Source organism: Heteronotia binoei, chromosome 15 (assembly GCF_032191835.1).
Source record: "Heteronotia binoei isolate CCM8104 ecotype False Entrance Well chromosome 15, APGP_CSIRO_Hbin_v1, whole genome shotgun sequence".
NCBI classification, from domain to species: domain Eukaryota; kingdom Metazoa; phylum Chordata; class Lepidosauria; order Squamata; family Gekkonidae; genus Heteronotia; species Heteronotia binoei.
The window spans coordinates 3,879,067-3,902,722 of record NC_083237.1 but is presented as its reverse complement, the minus strand read 5'-3'; the positions used below and the strand labels follow the sequence as shown (position 1 = coordinate 3,902,722).

The following is a 23,656-nucleotide window of genomic DNA, read 5'->3' as shown; positions in this document are numbered from 1 at the left end:
AGATGAAGGATAAGAACATGAGAGAAGCCATGTTGAATCAGGCCAATGGCCCAGCCAGTCCAACACTCTGTGTCACATAAGAACAGAAGAGAAGCCATGTTGGATCAGGGCAATGGCCCACCCAGTCCAACACTCTGTGTCACATAAGAACATAAGAGAAGCCATGTTGGATCAGGGCAATGGCCCACCCAGTCCAACACTCTGTGTCACATAAGAACATAAGAGAAGCCATGTTGGATCAGGGCAATGGCCCACCCAGTCCAACACTATGTGTCACATAAGAACATAAGAGAAGCCATGTTGGATCAGGCCAATGGCCCATCCAGTCCAACACTCTGTGTCACATAAGAAAATAAGAGGAGCCATGTTGGATCAGGCCAATGGCCCACCCAGTCCAACACTACGTGTCACATAAGAACATAAGAGAAGCCATGTTGGATCAGGCCAATGGCCCATCCAGTCCAACACTCTGTGTCACATAAGAAAATAAGAGGAGCCATGTTGGATCAGGCCAATGGCCCATCCAGTCCAACACTCTGTGTCACATAAGAACATAAGAGGAGCCATGTTGGATCAGGCCAATGGCCCACCCAGTCCAACACTATGTGTCACATAAGAACATAAGAGAAGCCATGTTGGATCAGGCCAATGGTCCATCCAGTCCAACACTCTGTGTCACATAAGAAAATAAGAGGAGCCATGTTGGATCAGGCCAATGGCCCATCCAGTCCAACACTCTGTGTCACATAAGAAAATAAGAGGAGCCATGTTGGATCAGGCCAATGGCCCATCCAGTCCAACACTCTGTGTCACATAAGAACATAAGAGAAGCCATGTTGGATCAGGCCAATGGCCCATCCAGTCCAACACTCTGTGTCACATAAGAACATAAGAGAAGCCATGTTGGATCAGGCCAATGGCCCATCCAGTCCAACACTCTGTGTCACATAAGAAAATAAGAGGAGCCATGTTGGATCAGGCCAATGGCCCATCCAGTTCAACACTCTGTGTCACATAAGAACATAAGAGAAGCCATGTTGGATCAGGCCAATGGCCCATCCAGTCCAACACTCTGTGTCACATAAGAACATAAGAGAAGCCATGCTGGATCAGGCCAATGGCCCATCCAGTCCAATACTGTGTCACACAGTGGCCAAAAAACCCAGGTGCCATCAGGAGGTCCATCAGTGGGGCCAGGACACTAGAAGCCCTCCCACTGTTCCCCCCCCCCCAAGCACCAAGAATACAGAGCATCACTGCCTCAGCCATAAGAACATAAGAGAAGCCATGTTGGATCAGGCCAATGGCCCACCCAGTCCAGCACTCTGTGTTACACAGTGGCCAAAACCCAGGGGCCATCAGGAAGTCCACCAGGTGGCCAGAACACCAGAAGCCCTCCCACTCTCACTCCGCACAGCACCAAGAATGCAGAGCACTACTGCCCCACACATAAGAGAAGCCGTGTTGGATAAGGCCAATGGCCCATCCAGTCCAGCACTCTGTGTCACACAGTGGCCAAAACCCAGGAGCTACCAGGAGGTCCATCAGTGGGGCCAGAACTCCAGAAGCCCTCCCACTCTTGCCCCCGCCCCCAAGCACGAAGAATGCAGAGCATCCCTGCCCCAGACATAAGAACATAAGAGAAGCCATGTTGGAGCAGGCCAGTGGTCCACCCAGTCCAACACTGTGTTACACAGTAGCCAAAACCCAGGGGCCATCAGGAGGTCCACCAGTGCGGCCAGGACACTAGAAGCCCTTGTGTGTTCAGGAGCTCAGTAGTCTTCCTCAGACCACAACCCCGGGGAACCAAGGTGTTTCTGGATGCCCGGAAGAGAGCCCAAGGCACTCTCTGAAGAGGCTGAGCATACGGAGTCCTGCATTGCCCCAGGAAGGCCGCATTCAGCTGACCTGCAACCGACAGGAGACAGCCGGCCTTTCTGCTCACTCCAAGCCCAGAAATGGAAGGCCCACCCCACCCTGCACTCTGCAATGGTTCTCTGTCAGAAACAGCAGAAGAGGTAATGGGAGCAGGGCTACCTGAAACACTCGTGAATCCACAGACGCGTCAGGCTGGGCTTCGTGTCGTGGAAATCCTTGTGCGCCCGCAGCATCCCCTGGAACACCTGAGCGAAAGGAGGAAGGGAAGGAGTAGAGAGAGAGGCTGCGGCTCAAAGGCAGAGCACCTGCTCAGCAAGCAGAAGGTCCCAGGTTCAATCCCCACCACCGCCTGTCAAAGGGACGAGGCGGGAGATGACACGACTTTTCTCTGTCTGAGCCCTTGGCGACCTGCTGCCGGTCCGGGAAGACAAGAGTGACCTTGGTGGACCAAGGGAGCGGCTCAGGATAGGGCAGCTTCATGTGCAGGTTCAAGGAGAGGAGACCAATCACTGGCCTTCGTTTTTTTCCCCAGTAACTCCCTTTTTTTCAGCATTAGGGGCTTGAGTTGGCAAACTGGAGACAGGCTGCTCCTGACCCCCTGGACCCCCAATGCCCCAGGAAAGGTAATCGATCCCCCACCTAGCCTCCCTCAAGAAGGGCCGCCGTCTCTCCCTGTACCGCCTGGCCACAGAGGCGCCAGCAGCCCTTTTCTTAGCAACACCCTTCAGAATATAAGAACATAAGAGAAGCCATGTTGGATCAGGCCAATGGCCCATCCAGTCCAACACTCTGTGTCACATAAGAACAGAAGAGAAGCCATGTTGGATCAGGCCAGTGGCCCATTCAGTCCAACACTCTGTGTCACATAAGAACAGAAGAGAAGCCATGTTGGATCAGGCCAGTGGCCCATTCAGTCCAACACTCTGTTTCACATAAGAACATAAGAGAAGCCATGTTGGATCAGGCCAAAGGCCCATCCAGTCCAACACTCTGTGTCACATAAGAACAGAAGAGAAGCCATGTTGGATCAGGCGAGTGGCCCCTCCAGTCCAACACTCTGAGTCACATAAGAACAGAAGAGAAGCCATGTTGGATCAGGCGAGTGGCCCCTCCAGTCCAACACTCTGTGTCACATAAGAACAGAAGAGAAGCCATGTTGGATCAGGCCAAAGGCCCATCCAGTCCAACACTCTGTGTCACATAAGAACAGAAGAGAAGCCATGTTGGATCAGGCCAATGGCCCATCCAGTCCAACACTCTGTGTCACATAAGAACAGAAGAGAAGCCATGTTGGATCAGGCCAAAGGCCCATCCAGTCCAACACTCTGTGTCACATAAGAACAGAAGAGAAGCCATGTTGGATCAGGCCAATGGCCCCTCCAGTCCAACACTCTGTGTCACATAAGAACAGAAGAGAAGCCATGTTGGATCAGGCGAGTGGCCCATCCAGTCCAACACTCTAAGGGTTCCCTCTAAGCCGAGTTCATGTGAGCTAGCTCACCGTTTTTGAGCTTCTGGCTCACACGGTGTTGTCTTAGCTCAGGAAGAATGGCCCCAGAGCAAACTCATTGCTGCAGGAGCTCACAACTTTTATGCTAGTAGCTCACAAAATAGAATTTTTGCCAAGAAGAAGAAGAAGACTGAAGATTTATATTTATTCAGAGACTCAAAGCGGCTTACAATCTCCTTTATCTTCTCTCCCCAAAACAGACACCCTGTGAGATGGGTGGGGCTGAGAGAGCTCTCCGAGAAGCTGCCCTTTCAAGGACAGAGACTCAGAGCAGCTTACGATCTCCAATATCTTCTCCCCTCTCAAGACACCCTGTGAGGTGGGTTGGGCTGAGAGAGCTCTTTACAACAGCTGCCCTTTCAAGGACAACCTCTGCCAGAGCTATGGCTGACCCGAGGCCATTCCAGCAGCTGCAAATGGAGAAAGAGGGAATCACACCCGGTTCTCCCAGATAAGAGTCCGCGCACTTCACCACTACACCAGGGGTGGCCAACGGTAGCTCTCCAGATTTTTTTTTGCCTACAACTCCCATCAGCCCCAGCCAGCATGGCTGACGGCTGGGGCTGATGGGAGTTGTAGGCAAAAAAGCATCTGGAGAGCTACCGTTGGCCACCCTTGCACTACACCAAACAAGACTCCATAGCTTACAGGGAGCATTGCTAAGAACATCTCCAGGGGCCAAAAGCCTCCCCTCCCCAAACTCCCTCAGTTCCAACATCTCCATGTCCCAGACAGGTCCTTGCTGGTCAAAAAGTTCTCCAAAATGACACAGCCTAAGGGAGGGGCAAACACGGTGGTGGGGGGGGGAGCAAAGCCCTTTCCCTCCTTCAGCAGTCAATTGCAGATGTGCAGGGACTGGCAGGGAGGGGGGGAAGGGCGGCTGCCAGAGCCGGTCCGACTTGTGCACAACCTGCCGGCATTTGATGTGTGCAATCACAGCTTCTGGGCTCGGGCCGGGGACAAACATCCAGGAACGTTTGATGCTTTCAAACTCTCTCCAAAGTCGCCGTGCCCGTTTGATGTGCGCTTCGCCGTGTGGGCGGCAGGGAGGAGACTCGCTCGCTTGGAATCCTAATGTCCCCGGCCCTCAGCCCGGTTGGCAGCCAGGCCCCACACACACACACACAGACACACACGAGCCCGAGGAGCGTTAACCCTTGCCTGGAGGCTGGGCCGAGTAGCATGGCTCCCGTCCCACAACAGCCTCAGAATTCTGTGCTGGGGATGCAACGGAACTCCATTTGCATGCGCCTCACAAGAAGAGGGAGGGGGGCTGCGCACCTGGGCTCCATGCAGCCCCCCTCCTGTTTCTGAGCCTTCGGCAGAAGCTGCCGCTGAAAAGAGACTGGAAACGGAAGGGAACTTTTTTGATCCGGAGAGGAAGCCTCGATATTAGGCAAGAAAGGATTGAGGATGTTAGGAAGACACAAAGGGATCGCAGGGAGACAGACAGAGAGAGAGAGAGAGAGGAGCTGCCTGAACTCTCAGCTGTGAAGAGCTAACAAGGAGTCGCTTCCTTGCCCGAGGCAGAATGAGTCTGGGAGTTGTGGGCGAGATGCCCTCCCTGTTTGTATACACGGAGGCATCAATCCAGCCGTCCTTGCCTTCTGTGCTGGAACGACAGCTGCCTTCTAAAGGAAGAATCATAGAATCACAGAGTTGGAAGGGACCTCCAGGGTCATCTAGTCCAGCCCCCTGCACAATGCACAAAACTCACAAACACCTTCCCCTAAATTCACAGGATCTTCATTGCTGTCAGATGGCCCTCTAGCCTCTGTTTAAAAACCTCCAAGGAAGGAGAGCTCACCACCTCCCGAGGAGGAGGAAGCCTGTTCCACTGAGGAACCGCTTGAACCGTCAGGAAGTTCTTCCTAATACTGAGCCGGAAACTCTTTTGATTTAATTTCAATCCTTTGGTTCTGGTCCTACCTTCTGGGGCGACAGAAAACAATTCCACCCCATTCTCTATATGACAGCCCTTCAAGTCCTTGAAGATGGTAAACCTATCACCTCTCAGTTGTCTCCTCTCCAGGCTAAACATCCCCAGCTCCTTCAACCTTTCTTCATAGGACTTGGTCTCCAGACCCCTCACTATCTTTGTCGCCCTCCTCTGGACCCGTCCCAGCTTGTCCATATCCTTCTTGAAATGTGGTGCCCAAAACTGAACAGGTGAGGTCTTACCAGAGCAGAGTAAAGCGATACCATCGCATCACGTGATCTGGACACTAGACTTCTATTGATACAGCCCCAAATTGCATTAGCCTTTATAGCCGCCGCATCACACTGTTGACTCATGTTCAGCGTATGATCCACTAAGACCCCGAGATCCTTTTCACACAGACTACTGCTAAGACAAGTCTCCCCCATCCCATAACCATGCATGGGATTTTTCACAGAAGTCACAGGAGGAGATGACGTGATTCCTGCAGACTGGGCCACCCGCCACGCCCCCCCCCCATGCACTCTCGGAACTCTCCCCCATCCCCAACAGACTCCTGCCCCCACCCTCAGGCACCTTGGAGATGTCACGCAGGTTGAAGAGGTAGTGGATCTTGGCCGGGGTGGGCAGGAACTTCTGGACCACGCTGTTGTAGAGCTCCACGGTGGCCTCGGTGATGACGTTCCCGATGGGCTTCACCCCCTCGTCGAAGTTCTGCAGCTTCTGGTTGATCATGGTGCCAAAGATTCGCCGGATCTGGGACTCCTAAGCGGGGAAGGGGAGGGAAAGCTCAGGAGATGGGAAGGGCGGCAGCAGGCCGGTTACATGGGCACGCCCAGGTGCGGGTCTAGAATCACCCAAACGTGGGCCCCTGCTGCCCGTCCACTGCGACACCCCTAGCCGTTGGGCAGGAGCTCCGTCCTCTCTGACGGGCACCTGTGAGCTGAACGAGGAGGAGGAAACCTGCAAACCCCAGGCGGGAGCATCGGCACACGCTGGCAGCCCTTTCGGCTGGCCCCTGCTGGTGAGAAGTCCCACAGGCACCCCGCGTAGCCTGGGGAGCAGGACTGGATCGACATGTTTTTTGAGGGGGGGGGCAAAATTAAAAAATGGGCCCATTCTACCTTATGGGTCCATAGAACAGAACGGACCCCATACCCAATATGGCACCCCCCCCCTCCAGTGGCGTCCAGGGCAATCACCCCCTCTGTCCCACCCCCTAGATCCAGCCCTGCTGAGGAGCCAGCTGCCACTTCCACGTGGTGCAGAGTCCATCTCTCCAAGCCCCTTCCCGCTGTTCTTCCACCCCTTGTCTGTCTGGGACCCTGGCGGTTGTCAGGGTAGAGTCCCAGTTTTGCCACCACAGAATGTACTGGTGACCTCGGACGTTGACTGTAAAATGGGGACAATAATGGCCTGGGCCCGGACAAAAGTTACGAAAGAGTTAGAGAAACATAAGGTCTTTGTTTGAGTGTGTGTGTGGGTGTGTATCTTTAAAATGTTGTTCAGCGCTTTAAGTGCTTGAGGTGCTAGACTTTAAAGTGGTTAAAGTGCAATACAGATTGTCACTCAGTAGAAGAAGAGAAGAGATTGGATTTATGTCCCGCCCTCCACTCCGAAGAGTCTCAGAGTGGCTCACAATCTCCTTTATCTTCCTCCCCCACAACAGACACCCTGTGAGGTAGATGAAGATATTGGATTTATATCCCGCCCTCCACTCCGAAGAGTCTCAAAGCGGCTCACACTCTCCTTTCCCTTCCTCCCCCACAACAGACACCCTGTGAGGTAGATGAAGATATTGGATTTATATCCCGCCCTCCACTCCGAAGAGTCTCAGAGCGGCTCACAATCTCCTTTATCTTCCTCCCCCACAACAGACACCCTGTGAGGTAGATGAAGATATTGGATTTATATCCCGCCCTCCACTCCGAAGAGTCTCAGAGCGGCTCACGATCTCCTTTCCCTTCCTCCCCCACCACAGACACCCTGTGAGGTAGATGAAGATATTGGATTTATATCCCGCCCTCCACTCCGAAGAGTCTCAGAGCGGCTCACAAGCTCCTTTATCTTCCTCCCCCACCACAGACACCCTGTGAGGTAGATGAAGATATTGGATTTATATCCCGCCCTCCACTCCGAAGAGTCTCAGAGCGGCTCACAGTCTCCTTTACCTTCCTTCCCCACAACAGACACCCTGTGAGGTAGATGAAGATATTGGATTTATATCCCGCCCTCCACTCCGAAGAGTCTCAGAGCGGCTCACAAGCTCCTTTATCTTCCTCCCCCACCACAGACACCCTGTGAGGTAGATGAAGATATTGGATTTATATCCCGCCCTCCACTCCGAAGAGTCTCAGAGCGGCTCACAAGCTCCTTTATCTTCCTCCCCCACCACAGACACCCTGTGAGGTAGATGAAGATATTGGATTTATATCCCGCCCTCCACTCCGAAGAGTCTCAGAGCGGCTCACAGTCTCCTTTACCTTCCTTCCCCACAACAGACACCCTGTGAGGTAGATGAAGATATTGGATTTATATCCCGCCCTCCACTCCGAAGAGTCTCAGAGCGGCTCACAAGCTCCTTTATCTTCCTCCCCCACCACAGACACCCTGTGAGGTAGATGAAGATATTGGATTTATATCCCGCCCTCCACTCCGAAGAGTCTCAGAGCGGCTCACGATCTCCTTTACCTTCCTCCCCCACAACAGACACCCTGTGAGGTGGGTGGGGCTGAGAGAGCTCAGACTCTGCACACTTCACCACTACACCAGACTGGCTCTCAGTTCAAAGCTTGCTTAAAGCAGTCGCACCCCTGCGATAAGGTGAGGTGGTTTTGAGGGGTGATGAAAGGTGAAGTGCCTCCTGAGTAGACCCCCCTGATGTAGGGAGGGTGGCTCAGGGGTAGAGCATCTGCATGGTAAGCAGAAGGTCCCAGGTTCAATCCCCGGCATCTCCAACTAAAAAGGGTCCAGGCAATTAGGTGTGAAAAACCTCAGCTGGAGACCCTGGAGAGCCGCTGCCAGTCTGAGTAGACAAGACTGGCTTTGATGGACCAAGAATCTGGTTCAGTATAAGGCAGCTTCATAAGTTCATGCACTGTGAGATTTCAAGGCACAAGGCTTTTTCCTGCTGCAGCCTGCTTCTTGTTTCTTCCCAAGGGCCCAAGGGGATGCCATCTGGCTCCCACATTCCGCTCTCCACCCCTCCGGGCCTCAGTAGCATCACTCAGCAGAACAGGAAAGGCTGCCTGGAACACCAGCGGGTCAGCAGAGGTGAAAGCGCGGCTTGCATTTTCGCCCTTGATCGCCGGAAGCCAAAAGGCCAGCCGGACAAGCCCTCCAGGCTGCGCGGGAGGGGAAATCTGGTGGCCCCCCCGCTTGCCAAGGGAGCAGGGAGGGGCTGGGCTGCATCTCTGGCCACTGTCTGATTAACCCCGGCGGCGTCCCAGCCGGCCCGCCGCTCGGCACGGCTAAGCAGCCCTTACTGTGGGGAAGGTCATGTTGATGAGGTTGAAGCGGCTCTGGAGCCTGCTGGAGATCACCGTTCGGCCTCCTCCGGGGGGCCCCATGGCTGCCATCAGGAACATGTCCTGGGGGGGGAAGACAAACAGGCGCAGATCAAAACCAAAGGAAAAACAAAGGCCTCTTCTTCCAACCCTGCTTTCCATAAAAAGCGTTTCAGGAGCACGGCTGCTAAACGGTCCGGAGGGATCGGGGAAGAGGGGGGGAGGGGGGGCGAGGCAGGCTGCATACAAATCGGGACGCAGCTGTAATAGCTGCAGCGGCACGCGCTGCACTCCAATCTCCCTTCTCACGCCCCGGCCCTCGTCTCCCCCTCCTGAAATTCGGAGACGCCGACTTCCAGAGAAGAGATGAGAGAGAATTATTCCAGGCACAAACGCCTCGGCTTGTAGGTTGGCGAGTTTGCAAACAAGAGGGGGACTGAAGGGCCGCAGGTGGCCCACAAGCGCAGGGGGGCAGTGTGAGTCACCTGGAAATCCCAAAGAGGGCGGGGAGGGGCCGTGGCTTGGTGGAAGAGCCTCTGCTTTGCAAGCAGAAGGCCCCGGGTTCAATCCCCGCCATCTCCACTTGAAAGGACCAGGTCGCAGGTGAGGTGAAAGACCTGTACCCGAGACCCTGGAGAGCCACGCCCCGTCTCCACGTGTGTTTAGGTGCAGACTGCCTGTGAAGAGCTTCCTGACGTTTCATAGGGCGTGGCCCAGAGGCGTTAGATCTGGAGTGGCCAAACTGCGGCTGGAGAGACACGTGTGGCTCTTTCACCCATATTGTGTGGCTATGGAAGCTCCCACCACCCCGTCGGCTGGCTTGGAGAAGGCATTTGTCTCTTGAAATCATTTCTCCAAGCCAAGCCAGCTGGCCGCTTGGGCAATGCGTTTATAGTTAAAGTCGCTTCCTTTCCACCTCTCCCCCCCCCCGTCTATTTGCCATCCTTCCTTCCTTGCGGTTCTCAAGCATGTGACGTTGATGTCGGGCGGTTCTTGAACGTCTGCAGTTTATTCTACGTGGCTCTGACGTTAAGTAAGTTGGGCCAGCCCTGCTTTAGACTTTCCCCTGCAGGAAGGCGAGAGGCACCCCGGCAGGAGGGGAGGAAAGAGTCAATGTCTCACCCGGATGTACTTGATGGTCTGCTTCATCCGGTCGTACCAAAACCCGTAGTCCAGCCAGAGGCGCAGCAGCTCCAGGGGCGGCTGAGAGCCGAACAGGTCCTTGGCGGGCATGTTCAGGTCATCCATGAAGGTGATCATGCTCTTCCCGCCCAGCGGCACGTAAACGCCCTTGGTGCGCTTCTCCACCCGGCTCTCGATGATGCTCTGGACGTTGTTGGAGGTCGTCTAGGTGGGGAGCGAGGCCGTCAGTGTGCACGAGGGCCGGGGAGCTAGCAACCCCCATGCTGTTGGTGTGAGGACAGCCCACCGCAGCAGTGCCCTCCGCCAAATGAGCACCCGGCCACGGGAGAGGCTGTGACTTCCTGGGTCCGTTACCTGAGCAGACATGTTGATGGTCAGCACGGCCCATTTGGTGGTGTCGAGGGACTGCAGGACGCCTTGGGCGATGGAGGTCTTGCCCGTCCCCACCGAGCCGACCAGCAGCACGGGATTCTGGCTGGACACTAGAGCAGTGACCAGGTAGTTGTAACGCATGGTGTCCACAGTGGGGACGATGATCTTGTAGAAGGGGGCACTGGGGAGAGAAGAAGAAGATATTGGATTTATATCCCGCCCTATACTCAGCCTTCCATCCTTCCGAGGTCAGTCAAATGAGTCCCCAGCTTGCTGGGGGAAAAGTGTAGAAAGACTGGTGAAGGCAATGGCAAACCATCCCGTAAAAAGTCTGCCGTGAAAACGTTGCGAAAGCAACGTCACCCCAGAGTCGGAAACGACTGGTGCTTGCACAGGGGACCTTTCCTTTCCACATATGTTAAGAGCCCCGTGGCACAGAGTGTTAAAGCTGCAGTACTGCAGTCCAAACTCTCTGCTCATGACCTGAGTTCAATCCCAGCGGAAGCTGGTTCAGGTAGCCAGCTCCAGGTTGACTCAGCCGTCCATCCTTCCGAGATCGGTGAAATGAGTCCCCAGCTTGCTGGGGGAAAGCGTAGATGACTGGAGAAGGCAATGGCAAAAGAACTGGTGCTTGCACACGGGACCTTTCCTTTCCTTTTCCTGTACGCTGAATCTCAAGAGTCTCAGAGTGGCTCACCATCTCCTTTATCTCCCTCCCCCACAACAGACGCCCTGTGAGGTGGGTGGGGCTGAGAGGGCTCTCACAGCAGCTGCCCTTTCAAGGACAACCTCTGCCAGAGCTCTGGCTGACCCAAGGCCATTCCAGCAGGTGCAAGTGGAGGAGTGGGGAATCAAACCCGGTTCTCCCAGATAAGAGTCCGCACACTTTACCACTACACCAAACTGGATCTCTAAGAAGATATTGGATTTATATCCCGTCCTTCACTCTGAATCTCAGACTGGCTCACAATCTCGTTTCCCTTCCTCCCCCACAACAAACACCCTGTGAGGTGGGTAGGGCTGAGAGGGCTCTCACAGCAGCTGCTCTTTCAAGGACAACCTCTGCCAGAGCTCTGGCTGACCTAAGGCCATTCCAGCAGCTGCAAGTGGAGGAGTGGGGAATCAAACCCGGTTCTCCCAGATAAGAGAGCTATGGCTGACCCAAGGCCATTCCAGCAGCTGCAAGGGGAAGAGTGGGGAATTAAACCCGTTTCTCCCAGATCAGAGTCTGCACACTTCACCACCACACCAAACTAAGAGGGGAGACCTGGGCTCAGTTGGGACATGGCTTTTGGACCTAAGGGAATGAGTAAGTCACACACACTAGAGCACACACAGGAAGCGGCCTGACACTGAGTCCGACTCTGGGCTCATCGAGCAGAAAAGACCAAGAGTCTCGTAGAGCCTTAAAGATTAACAAGATTTGTGGCAGGGGAGGAGTTTTCATGAATCCAGGCTCGCTTCTTCAGATACAGCTAGAATGGGATATAAGGATAAATGGACTCACATTCTAGCCCATGGGTGGCCAAACTTGCTTAACAGCCACAAAGCAATAATGTCAGATGTTTGAGAGGCACAAGACGAGAATGCCAGATGTTTGAGAGAAGGAAGGAAAGAAGGGAGGGAAACAGAAAGGAGGGAGGGAGAGAGGTGGAAAGAAAGCAACTTTAACTTTAAATTCGTTCTCCAAACCACTAGCTGGCTTAGAGAAGTGATTTAAAGAAAGAAATGCCTTGTTGAAGCCTGCAGACAGGGCAGTGGTGGCTTCAAGAGCCACACAGTACATGTAGAAGAGCCACATGTGGCTCCCGAGCTCTCACAGCAGCTGCCTTTTCAAGGACAACCTCTGCCACAGCTATGGCTGACCGAAGGCCATGCTAGCAGGTGCAAGTGGAGGAGTGGGGAATCAAACACGGTTCTCCCAGATAAGAGTCTGCACTTAACCACTTAGCAAGAGCTATGGCTGACCCAAGGCCATTCCAGCAGGTGTAAGTGGAGGAGTGGGGAATCAAACCCGGTTCTCCCAGACAAGAGTCCGCACACTTAACCACTACACCAAACTGGCTCTGGCGACCCATCTTGATCTCTCTTCTTGGTCCACCCAGGTCAGTCTTGTCTGCTCAGACTGGCAGCCACTCGCCAGGGTCTCAGGCAGAGAGAGGCCTTTCGCATACCTCCTGCCTGATTCTGGGGGACTCGCAGGGCTGCCCCTCGACCGCCTGGCACCCTTGGCAAGGCTAAGTTCTAGTGCTCCCCTCTGCACTACCGAGTCACATGGGGGGATGCCCTATTCGGTGCCCCCCAGAAGACCAGCGTCCTAGGTGATGGCCTAGCTTTCCTAGCGGCAGAGTCAGCCCTGGGTACTCGGGACCTTCTGCCAGCCAAGCCGAGCCTCTCCAGCTGAGCCGCGGCCCCTCCCTAAGTCTCCCCCGACGCGGCTGTCACAGCTCCACGAAGGATGCCGGTCTAAATGCATGAAGACGTCCACACAAGGCACAACTCGGGCTCCTGTCATCCCCGCCAGAGCTTGACGGCTCGGAATGAAGCCGCGGCTAATGAAGGCTTGTCCCCCGCCGCCCAGCTCTCGATCCGGGCAGCCGGCAGTCCGTGGCAGCTCTGGGACCATGTTCCTCTAATTTCAGGCCACTGATCGGATTAGGGAGAGAGCGGGGTGGGTGGGAAACGAAGCTGAGCCACTGGCTCGAACGACAGGATGGGCCGGGTGACTCCGAGGCAGTGTGAAATTGGGCCGCAGAGCGACAGCGAGGAAAGACGTACGGGTTTCAGAGAAGCCCCGGGGGAAGGGGGATTAGCGGCTCTGGAAAGAAACACCCACAGCATGGGGTTTGTTGCTGCCCGCCTCTGCACAGTGACCTTGGGCTTCCTCGGTGGTCTCCCATCCAAGTTCTAATAGGGGGAACCGCATTTAACTGGAGAGTCAGTTTGATGTAGCGGTTAAGTGTGCGGACTTTTATCTGCGAGAACCGGGTTTGATTCCCCACTCCTCCACTTGCAGCTGCTGGAATGGCCTTGGGTCAGCCATAGCTCTAGCAGAGGTTGTCCTTGAAAGGGCAGCTGCTGTGAGAGCCCTCTCAGCCCCACCCACCTCACAGGGTGTCTGTTGTGGGGGAGGAAGGGAAAGGAGATTGTGAGCCGCTCTGAGACTCTTTGGAGCGGAGGGCGGGATATAAATCCAATATCTTCATCTACCTCACAGGGTGTCTGTTGTGGGGGAGGAAGGGAAAGGAGATTGTGAGCCACTCTGAGACTCTTCAGAGTGGAGGGCGGGATATAAATCCAGTATCTTCATCTACCTCACATGGTATCTGTTGTGGGGGAGGAAGATAAAGGAGATTGTGAGCCACTCTGAGAGTCAAGGTGGAGGGTGGAATATAAATCTAATTTCTTCTTCTTCTTCCAAGATCTAATGAGATTGGGCTAGACTGGCCGTCTGGGTGAAATCAAGAGACCAACAGAGGAGGTTTGCGATTACCTGCCTTTGTGTAACAACTCTGGGCGTCCTTGGTGGGCTCCCATCTAAGCCCTAACCAAGGCCAAACCAACTTTGATTCTGAAATCTGACAAGGCTGGGCCAGCCAGGAGCGCCCAGGTCAGGACTGAAAAGGCTACAAGACCAGTGTTCCCTCAAAGCTGAGTTAGTGTGAGCTAGCTCACAGTTTTTTTTAGCCTCTGGCTCACATATTTTTGTCTTAGCTCAGGAAAAATGGCCCAAGAACAAACTAATTCATGCAGCAGCTCCCAGATCAAACGCCAGTAGCTCACAAAGTAGAATTTTTGCTCGCAAGACACTGCAGCTTAGAGGGAGTATTGTGCGAGACCCACAAAAGACGAGAACACTGTCTGAGCCCTGTCTTTGTGGGACTGACACCTGCTGTCCTCCCCACAAGGAGAACAGATTCCCCCCACCACCACCCAAGGACCTTCTGGAGGGCACCACCTTGGCCTCCTTTGAGAAAGAGAAGTCTCACAAGCAGATTTGCATTCTAAGGGCTGATCCACGCCCCATGTAACCCCCTTCTCTCTTAGCCCAAAAGGGCTGAGACAGCAGCGAGGGCCCCAGACGCAGAACGGTTCACTCACTTGGGCGGGTATCTCCACATCTTGGGAAGCTTGTCTTCAAAGGAGGACCACTGCTTCCGCTTCCCGTCCACGTAATACTCGTAGACCGTGTCCTAAGAGGGGCAGAAGTCACCTTGTCAAAGCGGATTTTCCTGGAGGCCTGAGCAAAAGGACATCTGAGCAAAAGGCCCCATCTGAGCAAAAGGACATCTGAGCAAAAGGCCCCATCTGGTCATGGCTGGCTCATCTTTATGCGAAGCAGAATTTGTGCCAGGTCTTGAGAGGGGTGGTTATTGCCAAAGCTCCACACAGTTGCTGTAGCGGAGGGAGGGGCAAATGAGCCCTTTTCTTCCCTCGTCCCCACAGCCCCATCTCCCGTTATCCTCCCTCTCACCAGGCCTTTTCTCTTTCAGCCTAGATGGCTGTACCCAAACTTTGCTTTGCTAGAGGGTGTAGGGCTTGAGCCCAGGTCAACTAGGCCCGTGAGCAGAAAATCATCTGCCAGTGACCTTGTTGGGGAAGGACCCCTCGATCTCTCGCAGGAAGTTGTCGATCTTCTTCCTGCCTTCCTCGTCCACCGCCGCACACAAGGACCAGATCATGCTGAAGATGAAAAGCATCTCCACCACCGCCAGGTAGTTGTCAACATCTGCAGGATTCAACTGGAAGGAAAGGCCACCATCAGGACATCAGAAGAGCCCTGCTGGACCAGGGCAATCAGCTGGCACCTGAGGGCCACCTACCCCTTCCTCCTGATTGGCCAGAGAGGTGAAGAGCTTGCAAAGAGCCACGATTCCGCTATATTCGGGGATGGGAACCAGCTCCTGGCAGTTGTCCTTCTTGAAAGTCAGTATCTTGTTGGTGAATTTGTCAAACATCCGCTGGAGGGTCTCGGCTTCGACCTGAGAAGAGAGCGATGAAGATGACAACTGTCATGATCCTGGGCCTTGTGAGGCTTGCGGGTCCCAGGGAAACCTGCTTTGGAGTTACTGGGAAAAGCCTACATCTCCCAGGATCCCCTCTGTCCCTCTGATTGGGTAGCGAGGGCTTTGGAGGGAAACAGGCCCAGAGAGGGGTGGGGCCTGAGAAGAGAATATAAAGGCCGAGCCCAGGAAGTGGAGGTTCTTTCCCTAGAAGGCTGAGCTGGAGGCAGGCTGTGCCTAAAGAGCTTGAAGCAGGGGAGAGACCCTTACCCAAGGGGGGGGGGGGGGCGGGGCGGGTAAGTGTAGTGTTAGAGTGGGGACTGTAGAGAGTGGGGGACGCGTTAGGGCATTTGTTTATTTTCCTCTTCACCCTTTTACTGTTTTATGCACCTTGGTTGTTATATCGCACTGACCTTAAAATAAACCTTTTTCTGTTGTTCACTCTGCCTGGTCCTCACGCCCATTATTTGACCCAGCTAAGGGAGGCCTGGAAGGGCTTGGGAGGGGACTCTGAGCCTTCTCAAGGGAGACCCTTAACCCAGAGTGGTGGCAGCAATTGGTAAGACCCCCGAGTCGTGACAACAACTCACTGTAGTCTCCCACCGAAGCAAGGGCATTTCCTAGAATGTCAACCCATTCCGGTCCCCAGACTCTCCACCTGACCTCTCCTTCCCTGGGTGCTCCCAGTGCAGCTCCCGAAAGCACAACTGGCTGCATTTCCGTGTTGCTTGCAAACCACCTCTCCCCAGCATTTCTGGACCTATCATCTTCCCCCATGCCTTTTGCCATTGCGGCCTGGCACATGAAACTGCCTTGGACTGAATCGGACCCCTGGTCCATCAAGGTCCGTATTGTCTGCTGGGACTGGCAATGGCTCTCCAGAGTCTCAGGCAAAGGTCTTTCACATCACCTCCTGCCTGGTCTTTTCAACTGGAGATGCTGCTGGGGATTGAACCTGGGACCTTCTGCGAGCCAAGAAGATGCTCCGCCTGAGCCACGCCCCCTCCCCAACGTTTATACATAAGGACATAAGAGAAGCCATGTTGGATCAGGCCAGTGGCCATTCAGTCCAACACTCTGTGTTACACAGTGGCCAAAAAAAACCCCAGGTGCCATCAGGAGGTCCATCAGTGGGGCCAGGACACTAGAAGCCCTCCCACTGTGCCCCCCCAAGCACCAGGAATACACAGCATCACTACCCCAGACTAAGAACATAAGAGAAGCCATGTTGGATTAGGCCAATGGCCCATCCAGTCCAACACCCTGTCACACAGTGGACAAAAAACCCAGGTGCCATCAGGAGGTCCATCAGTGGGGCCAGGACACTAGAAGCCCACCCACTGTTGCCCCCCCAAGCACTAAGAATACAGAGCATCATTGCCCTATACAGAGCGTTCCAACAATACCCTGTGACTATTAGCTACTGATCGACATCTGCTCCATATTTTTATCCAATCCCCTCTTGAAGCTGGCTATGCTTGTAGCCACCACCACCTCCTGTGGCAGTGAATTCCACATGTTAATCACCCTTTGGGTGAAGAAGTACCTCCTTTTATCCGTTTTAACCTGACTGCTCAGCAATTTCGTTGAATGCCCACGAGTTCTTGTATTGTGAGAAAGGGAGAAAAGTACTTTTCTCTACTTTCTCCATCCCATGCATAATCTTGTAAACCTCTATCATGTCCTCCCACAGTCGACGTTTCTCCAAGCTGAAGAGCCCCAAGCGCGTTCACCTTTCTTTACAGGGGAAGTGTTCCAGCCCTTTAATGATTCTAGTCACCCTTTTCAGCACCTTTTCCAATGCTGCCTTGTGCTTCTTCGTGCCCGGCACCCCCTCCCCAGACTCCCTCCTCTCCCCTTTCTTCAGCTCTCCGGTACCTTTGGGCGTTTCTCAATCCAGGAAAGGACGTAGGGCTTCCAGCCCAAGTCGCTGTAGTCCGTGTACACCATCCCACAGCGGGAGACTGTGGCGGGCGAGGCAACGGCCAGATTCTCCACCTCAAAGAGCAGCGAGACCTGGGGCAGGGAGGGCGGCAGAAAGCTGCCATCAGTTCTGGCCCAGGGCCCGTTGGGGCAGCAGCCTCACCCTCAGGAGCCCCCCTTGCTCACCTGCTCAGGCATGGCGATCCTCTCACCGTTGATCAAGGTGAGCACTTTGTTGTCGTCCATGACCGAGTTCATGCTCTCGATCCACAAGGTGTCCACGGGGCCGTCAAAGAGGATCCACTTCTCGTCGGGCTTCTCGTCTGGGGCAGAGCAGGGAGGGGAGAAGCCCCTGTTAGAGCTTGAGAAAGCCAAGGGAGATTTGAACGCAGAGCCTGGGGTTTCGATGGAACCGATAATCTAGTGGGGACGATGGGCTCTTCCTTGCTGGAGGTCATCAAGCAGAGTCCAAGGTTAGACCTTAGAAGCCATCTAGTCCAACCACCAAGCTCAGTGCAGGAAATCCGGAAGTGGGGGGGTTGGTCTAGATGGCCTCTAAGGTCCCTTCCGATTATATGATTGTATTGGAAGAATCCAACACAGACTTTGCAATCATCTGTTGTAATGCCTCCACGCCAATGTGTCCTAGAAATACGAAAGCCAGAATTTTCAGGGTTCTTACAGATTCCATCCAAAAAACCAGACTCCGCTGCTTCCTGGCCACAGAATCGGAGCCAGGAAGCAAACCGTGAGCAGGAACTGACCCAGCGATGCTCTAGCCCTCATTGCGGGGGGAGGAAGATGCTGGAGCTTCAGCAACAATCACACAGGTGCGGCACACAAGCTCAGAGCTGACCCAATTACAAGCCCCTCCAAACTCTCGTGGGTCCCGACAGACGGAGAAATCTCAGAGGAAAAGCATTAATTTCCTTCCAAGGGTGCCTTGAAGAGGTTGATTGGTTCAGACAGTCGGAGGTGCCAGCTTTCTCAGAAAGGAGGAGTGATTGGAAAAGCCGAGGCTGGCACCTGGCACAGCGGAGACGGCATCCCCGAAGGGTAAATACCTGTGCAGGCTTCACGCATGATGGAAGCCAGAATGCCATCGCGCCATTCGCTGGTGGCCAGGTTGTACCTCCCAAACAACTCCCCCAGACTCACAGCTTTGGGGTTAAGAATATATTCCTGCAAGGGGCGGGGGTAGGGGGGGTGTCAGATCAGGAGAAGAGGAATTAGTGGGTCACAGGGCAGTGTCCAAGATGGGAAGCTGGCCTCAAATGGGGACATGAAAAGCACCGCTCCCGTGGACCAAAAGGCCAAGCACAGACCGCGGAGCCGAACGCTTCAGCCCTGCAATGTTTAGAAGAAGAAGATATTGGATTTATATCCCGCCCTCCACTCCGAAGAGTCTCAGAGCGGCTCACAATCTCCTTTATCTTCCTCCCCCACAACAGACACAATGTGAGGTGGGTGGGGCTGAGAGAGCTCTCCCAGAAGCTGCCCTTTTAAGGACAGAGACTCAGAGTGGCCTGCAATCTCCTTTCCCTTCCTCCCCCACAACAGACACCCTGTGAAGTGGGTGGGGCTGAGAGGGCTCTCACAGCAGCTGCCCTTTCAGGGACAACCTCTGCCAGAGCTATGGCTGACCCAAGGCCATTCCAGCAGGTGGAAGTGGCGGAGTGGGGAATCAAACCCAGTTCTCCCAGATAAGAGTCCGCGCACTTCACCACTTAGCAAGAGCTCTGGCTGACCCAAGGCCATTCCAGCAGCTGGAAGTGGTGGAGTGGGGAATCAAACCCGGTTCTCCCAGACAAGCGTCTGCGCACTTCACCACGACACCAAACTGGCTTCACAGCCCAGGGCCCTCTCCTCTGCACAAGGCCAGCCAGCGGCTTCTTCGGTCTGCCCTGAGCCACATTAGAGGTGCAGTGAGCTGGGTCATTGGAATATTTGCCCTGAGAGCCAATTGCTTTTGCCCGGCGGTTCTCCAGCTGCGTCTGGAACATCAGCGGCCCCTGAAACACTGAGGTCTGCGTGAGTCACAGCAAACAAGTCCAACGGCCCGATTGCTGCAAGTGTGGCATAGTGGAGGGGAGGAGGGGACCCAGCCGGTAGCAAATTGGAAACACAGACTGGCCTTGGATAACCATCCAGTTCCGCTTCACGCAGGGCTTGGCCGCTGCACAGGCACAATATGCAAATGGACTGGGTTAGAGGGCAGATGAGAAAGCTGAAACACGGCCGGAGCCTCCCCAAGGCAACAAGATGCCCTGACTGGAGTCAGAATTAGGCCCCCTTCCTAGCCAGCATGCAAGAATGGAAGCAAAGTCCGGTGAGAGCAAAGCCCTTGGATCATCTTTCCCTACCCTCCGGAAACCAAGCAACCTCTCCCCATGCTCCCCCCTGTAATTATCACTGAGACTGGGGTTCAAAGAAAGCCTTCCTGTGCTGTTTTCTGGAAACAGCAGAAGCCACTGCCCCGCTGGCATCGGGAAAAGCTAGTGCCCAGGGGAGGCCTCTGCCCAATGTGCCAAGATGATCACAGAATCATAGAGTTGTAAGGTACCTCTAGGGTCATCTAGTCCAACCCCCTGCACAAGGCAGGAAACTCACAAACACCTCCCCCTAAATTCACCGGTACCTCCCTTGGAGTTAAGGAAACCGCACGGGCCAGGACTGAGCGGCATCCACAAGCACTGCCCCAGGCTCAGCATGGGGGGGGGGGGGGGGAGAGGAAGACATACCACAGGGCTGGAATTCTAGCAAGAGCTCCTTTGCATATTAGGCCATATCCCCCGGTTTAGCCAATCTTCCAAGAGCTTGGAATTCTAGCAGGAGCTCCTTTGCATATTAGGCCACCCCCCCCCGATGCAGCCAATCCTCCAAGAGCTTGGAATTCTAGCAAGAGCTCCTTTGCGTATTAGGCCACACCCCCTGGTGTAGCCAATCCTCCAAGAGCTTGGAATTCTAGCAGGAGCTCCTTTGCATATTAGGCCACACCCCCTGGTGTAGCCAATCCTCCAAGAGCTTGGCATTCTAGCAGGAGCTCCTTTGCATATTAGGCCATACACCCCTGATGTAGCCAATCCTCCAAGAGCTTGGAATTCTAGCAGGGGCTCCTTTGCATATTAGGCCACACACCCCTGATGTAGCCAATCCTCCAAGAGCTTGGAATTCTAGCAGGGGCTCCTTTGCATATTAGGCCACACACCCCTAATGTAGCCAATCCTCCAAAAGCTTGGAATTCTAGCAGGGGCTCCTTTGCATATTAGGCCACACACCCCGATGTAGCCAATCCTCCAAGAGCTTGGAATTCTAGCAGGGGCTCCTTTGCATATTAGGCCACACACCCCTGATGTAGCCAATCCTCCAAGAGCTTGGAATTCTAGCAGGGGCTCCTTTGCATATTAGGCCACACACCCCTAATGTAGCCAATCCTCCAAGAACTTGGAATTCTAGCAGGGGCTCCTTTGCATATTAGGCCACACCCCCTGATGTAGCCAAGCCTCCAAGAGCTGGCAAGGCTCATTTTTGTAAGCTCTTGGAGGACTGGCTGCATCAGGGGAGTTCCTGATGTACTATGTGCGCGGTTCAGCAGCCCCCATCATTAAGGGAAACTGCCCTCCCCCCCCCCCCGGAACAGCCTGCTCCTTCTGGATCCCTGGCACCTGCGGGTCGAGCCCAGCAACCTCACGGGCCCTTCTTTGCTCAAGTCGGCTTTGAGAGGCCAGCTGGTAGCGGAGGGGGAAGTCAGGCCAGGGAAGAGAAAGGAAAAGTCCAAAAGGAGAAGGCAGAAGATGCCGCCGAGCCCAGCTGGGGATGCTTGTCAGCAGGCCTTGGATTCAGCAAGAGTTCACCGAAGCACAGCTCCTGAACCTTCCTGACGGCTCCCCTCCTCCTCCCCACCTACCTTTTCCATTGACTAGTAGGTGCAGCTGCATAACAATCCCTGGATTAGGAGAGCCAGCCAGCCACCAGGAGTTTTGCCACGCCCCCAGCAGCCCTCATTAACCCCTGGAGAAGCCCATGCCACACCCTTTCCCCACTTCTGATGTGATTTGGGGAGGCAGGTGGCTTGCTGGCCTTTTGACTGGGGGGGCGGTGGCCCAGGAGAGCCCCAGGTGAGCGAGGCCTGCTTGGGCTGGCTATGGGAACTCCACTGGCTGCCAATTGTGTACCGGATTCGTTACAAAGTGCTGGTTATTACCCTTAAAGCAGGACCTGCCTACCGTCTCTCCCCATATGTTCCCCAGAGAGTACTGAGATCTGGCTCACAAAATCTAATGACAATCCCCGGGCCGAAGGAGGCCAAACTGAAAGTTACGAGAGAAAGCGCCTTCTCGATTACAGCTCCCCACTGGTGGAACCAATCGCCAGAAGAGGTACGGGCCTTGCGGAGCCTTGACCAGTTCCGCCGGGCCTGCAAGGCCGCCCTCTTCCAGCCGGCGTTTCCTTCGTGTGGAATTATTTTACCGTCGTCACGTAAAACTGCGTCACGACGAGAAACATCAAGATTGCAGCACCGAATGGATTTGTTGGTTTTAAATTTGATAAGCTTTAATGGGTGGTTTTAATGTAATAGTATATTTCAACTGAGAACTATAATTGTTATGTAATCAGTGTATTTTAGTATTGTATTATTGCAATGTCTGCATTTTATGCCACGTAAGCCGCCCTGAGCCTGCTTCGGCGGGGAGGGCGGGATATAAATTAAAAATAATAATAATAATAATACATTTTATTTATATCCCGCCCTCCCCGCCGAAGCAGGCTCAGGGCGGCTCACAACATGTAAATTCAGTTTACAATGAAACATCCGTATAATTCAATAAATAATACATTAAATAAAACCATCATTTAAAACCAACGTTGCTATTAAAATTAACATTTATGGTGAATTTAGAGGCTGGATACGTCTACAGCGGGTCTATCTTAGCTCCATGTTTAAGCGAAGGCCATCTTAAGAAGAGCAGTCTTGCAGGCCCTGCGGAATTGATCAAGCCAGCCCAAGCAGGCCTCGCTCGCCCGGGGCTCTCTTTTCTTGCATCGGGTTGCTTTCGGCTGATGGGGGGGATGGAGCATATGCTAATGAGTTATGCTAATGAGCTCTGCCACCTATTTTTCTACAAAACGACCCCTGGTTGTCAGCCTCTGCCCGAAATCCAGTCTGAGCACGTGAGCCCCCCAGAAGTCTTCGCAGCATCTAGCCTGCGGCTAATTTGAAACAAAACAGCGGCCCGGGGCATGGGTGAAATCCAGCCAATGGAGAAATGTCAGGTAGTTTGCCTCCTCTCTTGTTGTATTATTATTATTACTTTACATTTGTACCCTTCTAGACCCCCCAGAAACCACGGTCTCTGACTCCTGCCCCTCTGGGGGCACAACCACATTGGAATGTCGAACGAAACCCCCGCAGCCATGCAAGAGCCTGAGCCCCAGTACCTCTCTGTCTGAGGTCCCCGTACCTGCACACGCTGTTCGCATGACGCTGGACAAAATGCCATCCGTCCACTCGTTGGTGTTGAGGTCGTATTCCCCGTACAGCTCGCCCAGGGACACGGACTTCGGGTTCAGGGGGAACTCCTGGGTCCCCCGGACAGCAGGAAGAGCGTGGCAAGAAGCAACGTGTGGAGGAGGGTGCAAAGGGAGAGGGAGGGAAGAAGACAGCAAGCAGGAGTCAGAAGCAAGCAAGGCAGCCTTCCCTCTGTGGCCCCACGGCCAAAGGACCAAAGCCCAGGCTTAAGGCAGCGATGCAGGACACCACCGTTGATCAGCAGTGAGAGATTTCAGGTGCTTTTATCAATCATCAAAATCAAAACAAGCTTGCCCACAGATCTGGAAAGAGCGAATGAGAAGGAAAGAGCATGAAGTGTGAGAAAGGGGAGTCCTCAGCAACTCTCCCAAAGCCGTCCCATCAAGGATGGGCAAAGTCAGGCCGTGGCTCAGCGGCAGAGCACCTGATTGGTGTGCAGAAGGTCCCAGGTTCAATCCCTGGCATCTCCACCTAAAGGGATCAGGGGATGTGATAGGCCTCTACCTAAAACCCTGGAGAGTCGCTGCCAGCTGGAATAGACCGAGATGGACTGAGAGCCTGATCCAGTAGAAGCAGCCTCACGTGTTCCAAGTCTAGGGCAGGGGGAGCCAAACTTGCTTAACCTAAGAGCCTCATAGAATAAATATCAGATGTCTGAGAGCCACAAGACATGAATGTCAGATGTTTGAGAGGGGAGGGAGGGAGGGTGGAAGGAAGGAAAATAGATGAGGGAGAGAGGTAGAAAGAAAGCAACTTTAAATGCATTCTCCAAGCTGCCAGCTGGTTTGGCTTGACTTAAGGAGACAAATACCTTCTCCAAGCTGGCCAGCAGGGCAATGGAGGCTTCAAGAG

The 23,656-nt window shown here is 54.1% G+C and overlaps 1 protein-coding gene across 1 annotated transcript in view; it reads right to left on the bottom strand.

The window, feature by feature from the left end:
* DNAH2 (dynein axonemal heavy chain 2) overlaps positions 1-23,656 on the bottom strand; it is a 238,126-nt gene that overhangs the window by 66,106 nt on the left and 148,364 nt on the right. Inside the window, 11 exon segments of the mRNA XM_060256495.1 lie at positions 2,038-2,123; positions 5,904-6,092; positions 8,813-8,917; positions 9,956-10,180; positions 10,331-10,529; positions 14,450-14,541; positions 14,938-15,090; positions 15,172-15,330; positions 17,230-17,367; positions 17,461-17,597; positions 22,737-22,854. Coding sequence (XP_060112478.1) covers positions 2,038-2,123; positions 5,904-6,092; positions 8,813-8,917; positions 9,956-10,180; positions 10,331-10,529; positions 14,450-14,541; positions 14,938-15,090; positions 15,172-15,330; positions 17,230-17,367; positions 17,461-17,597; positions 22,737-22,854 — 1,601 coding nt within the window.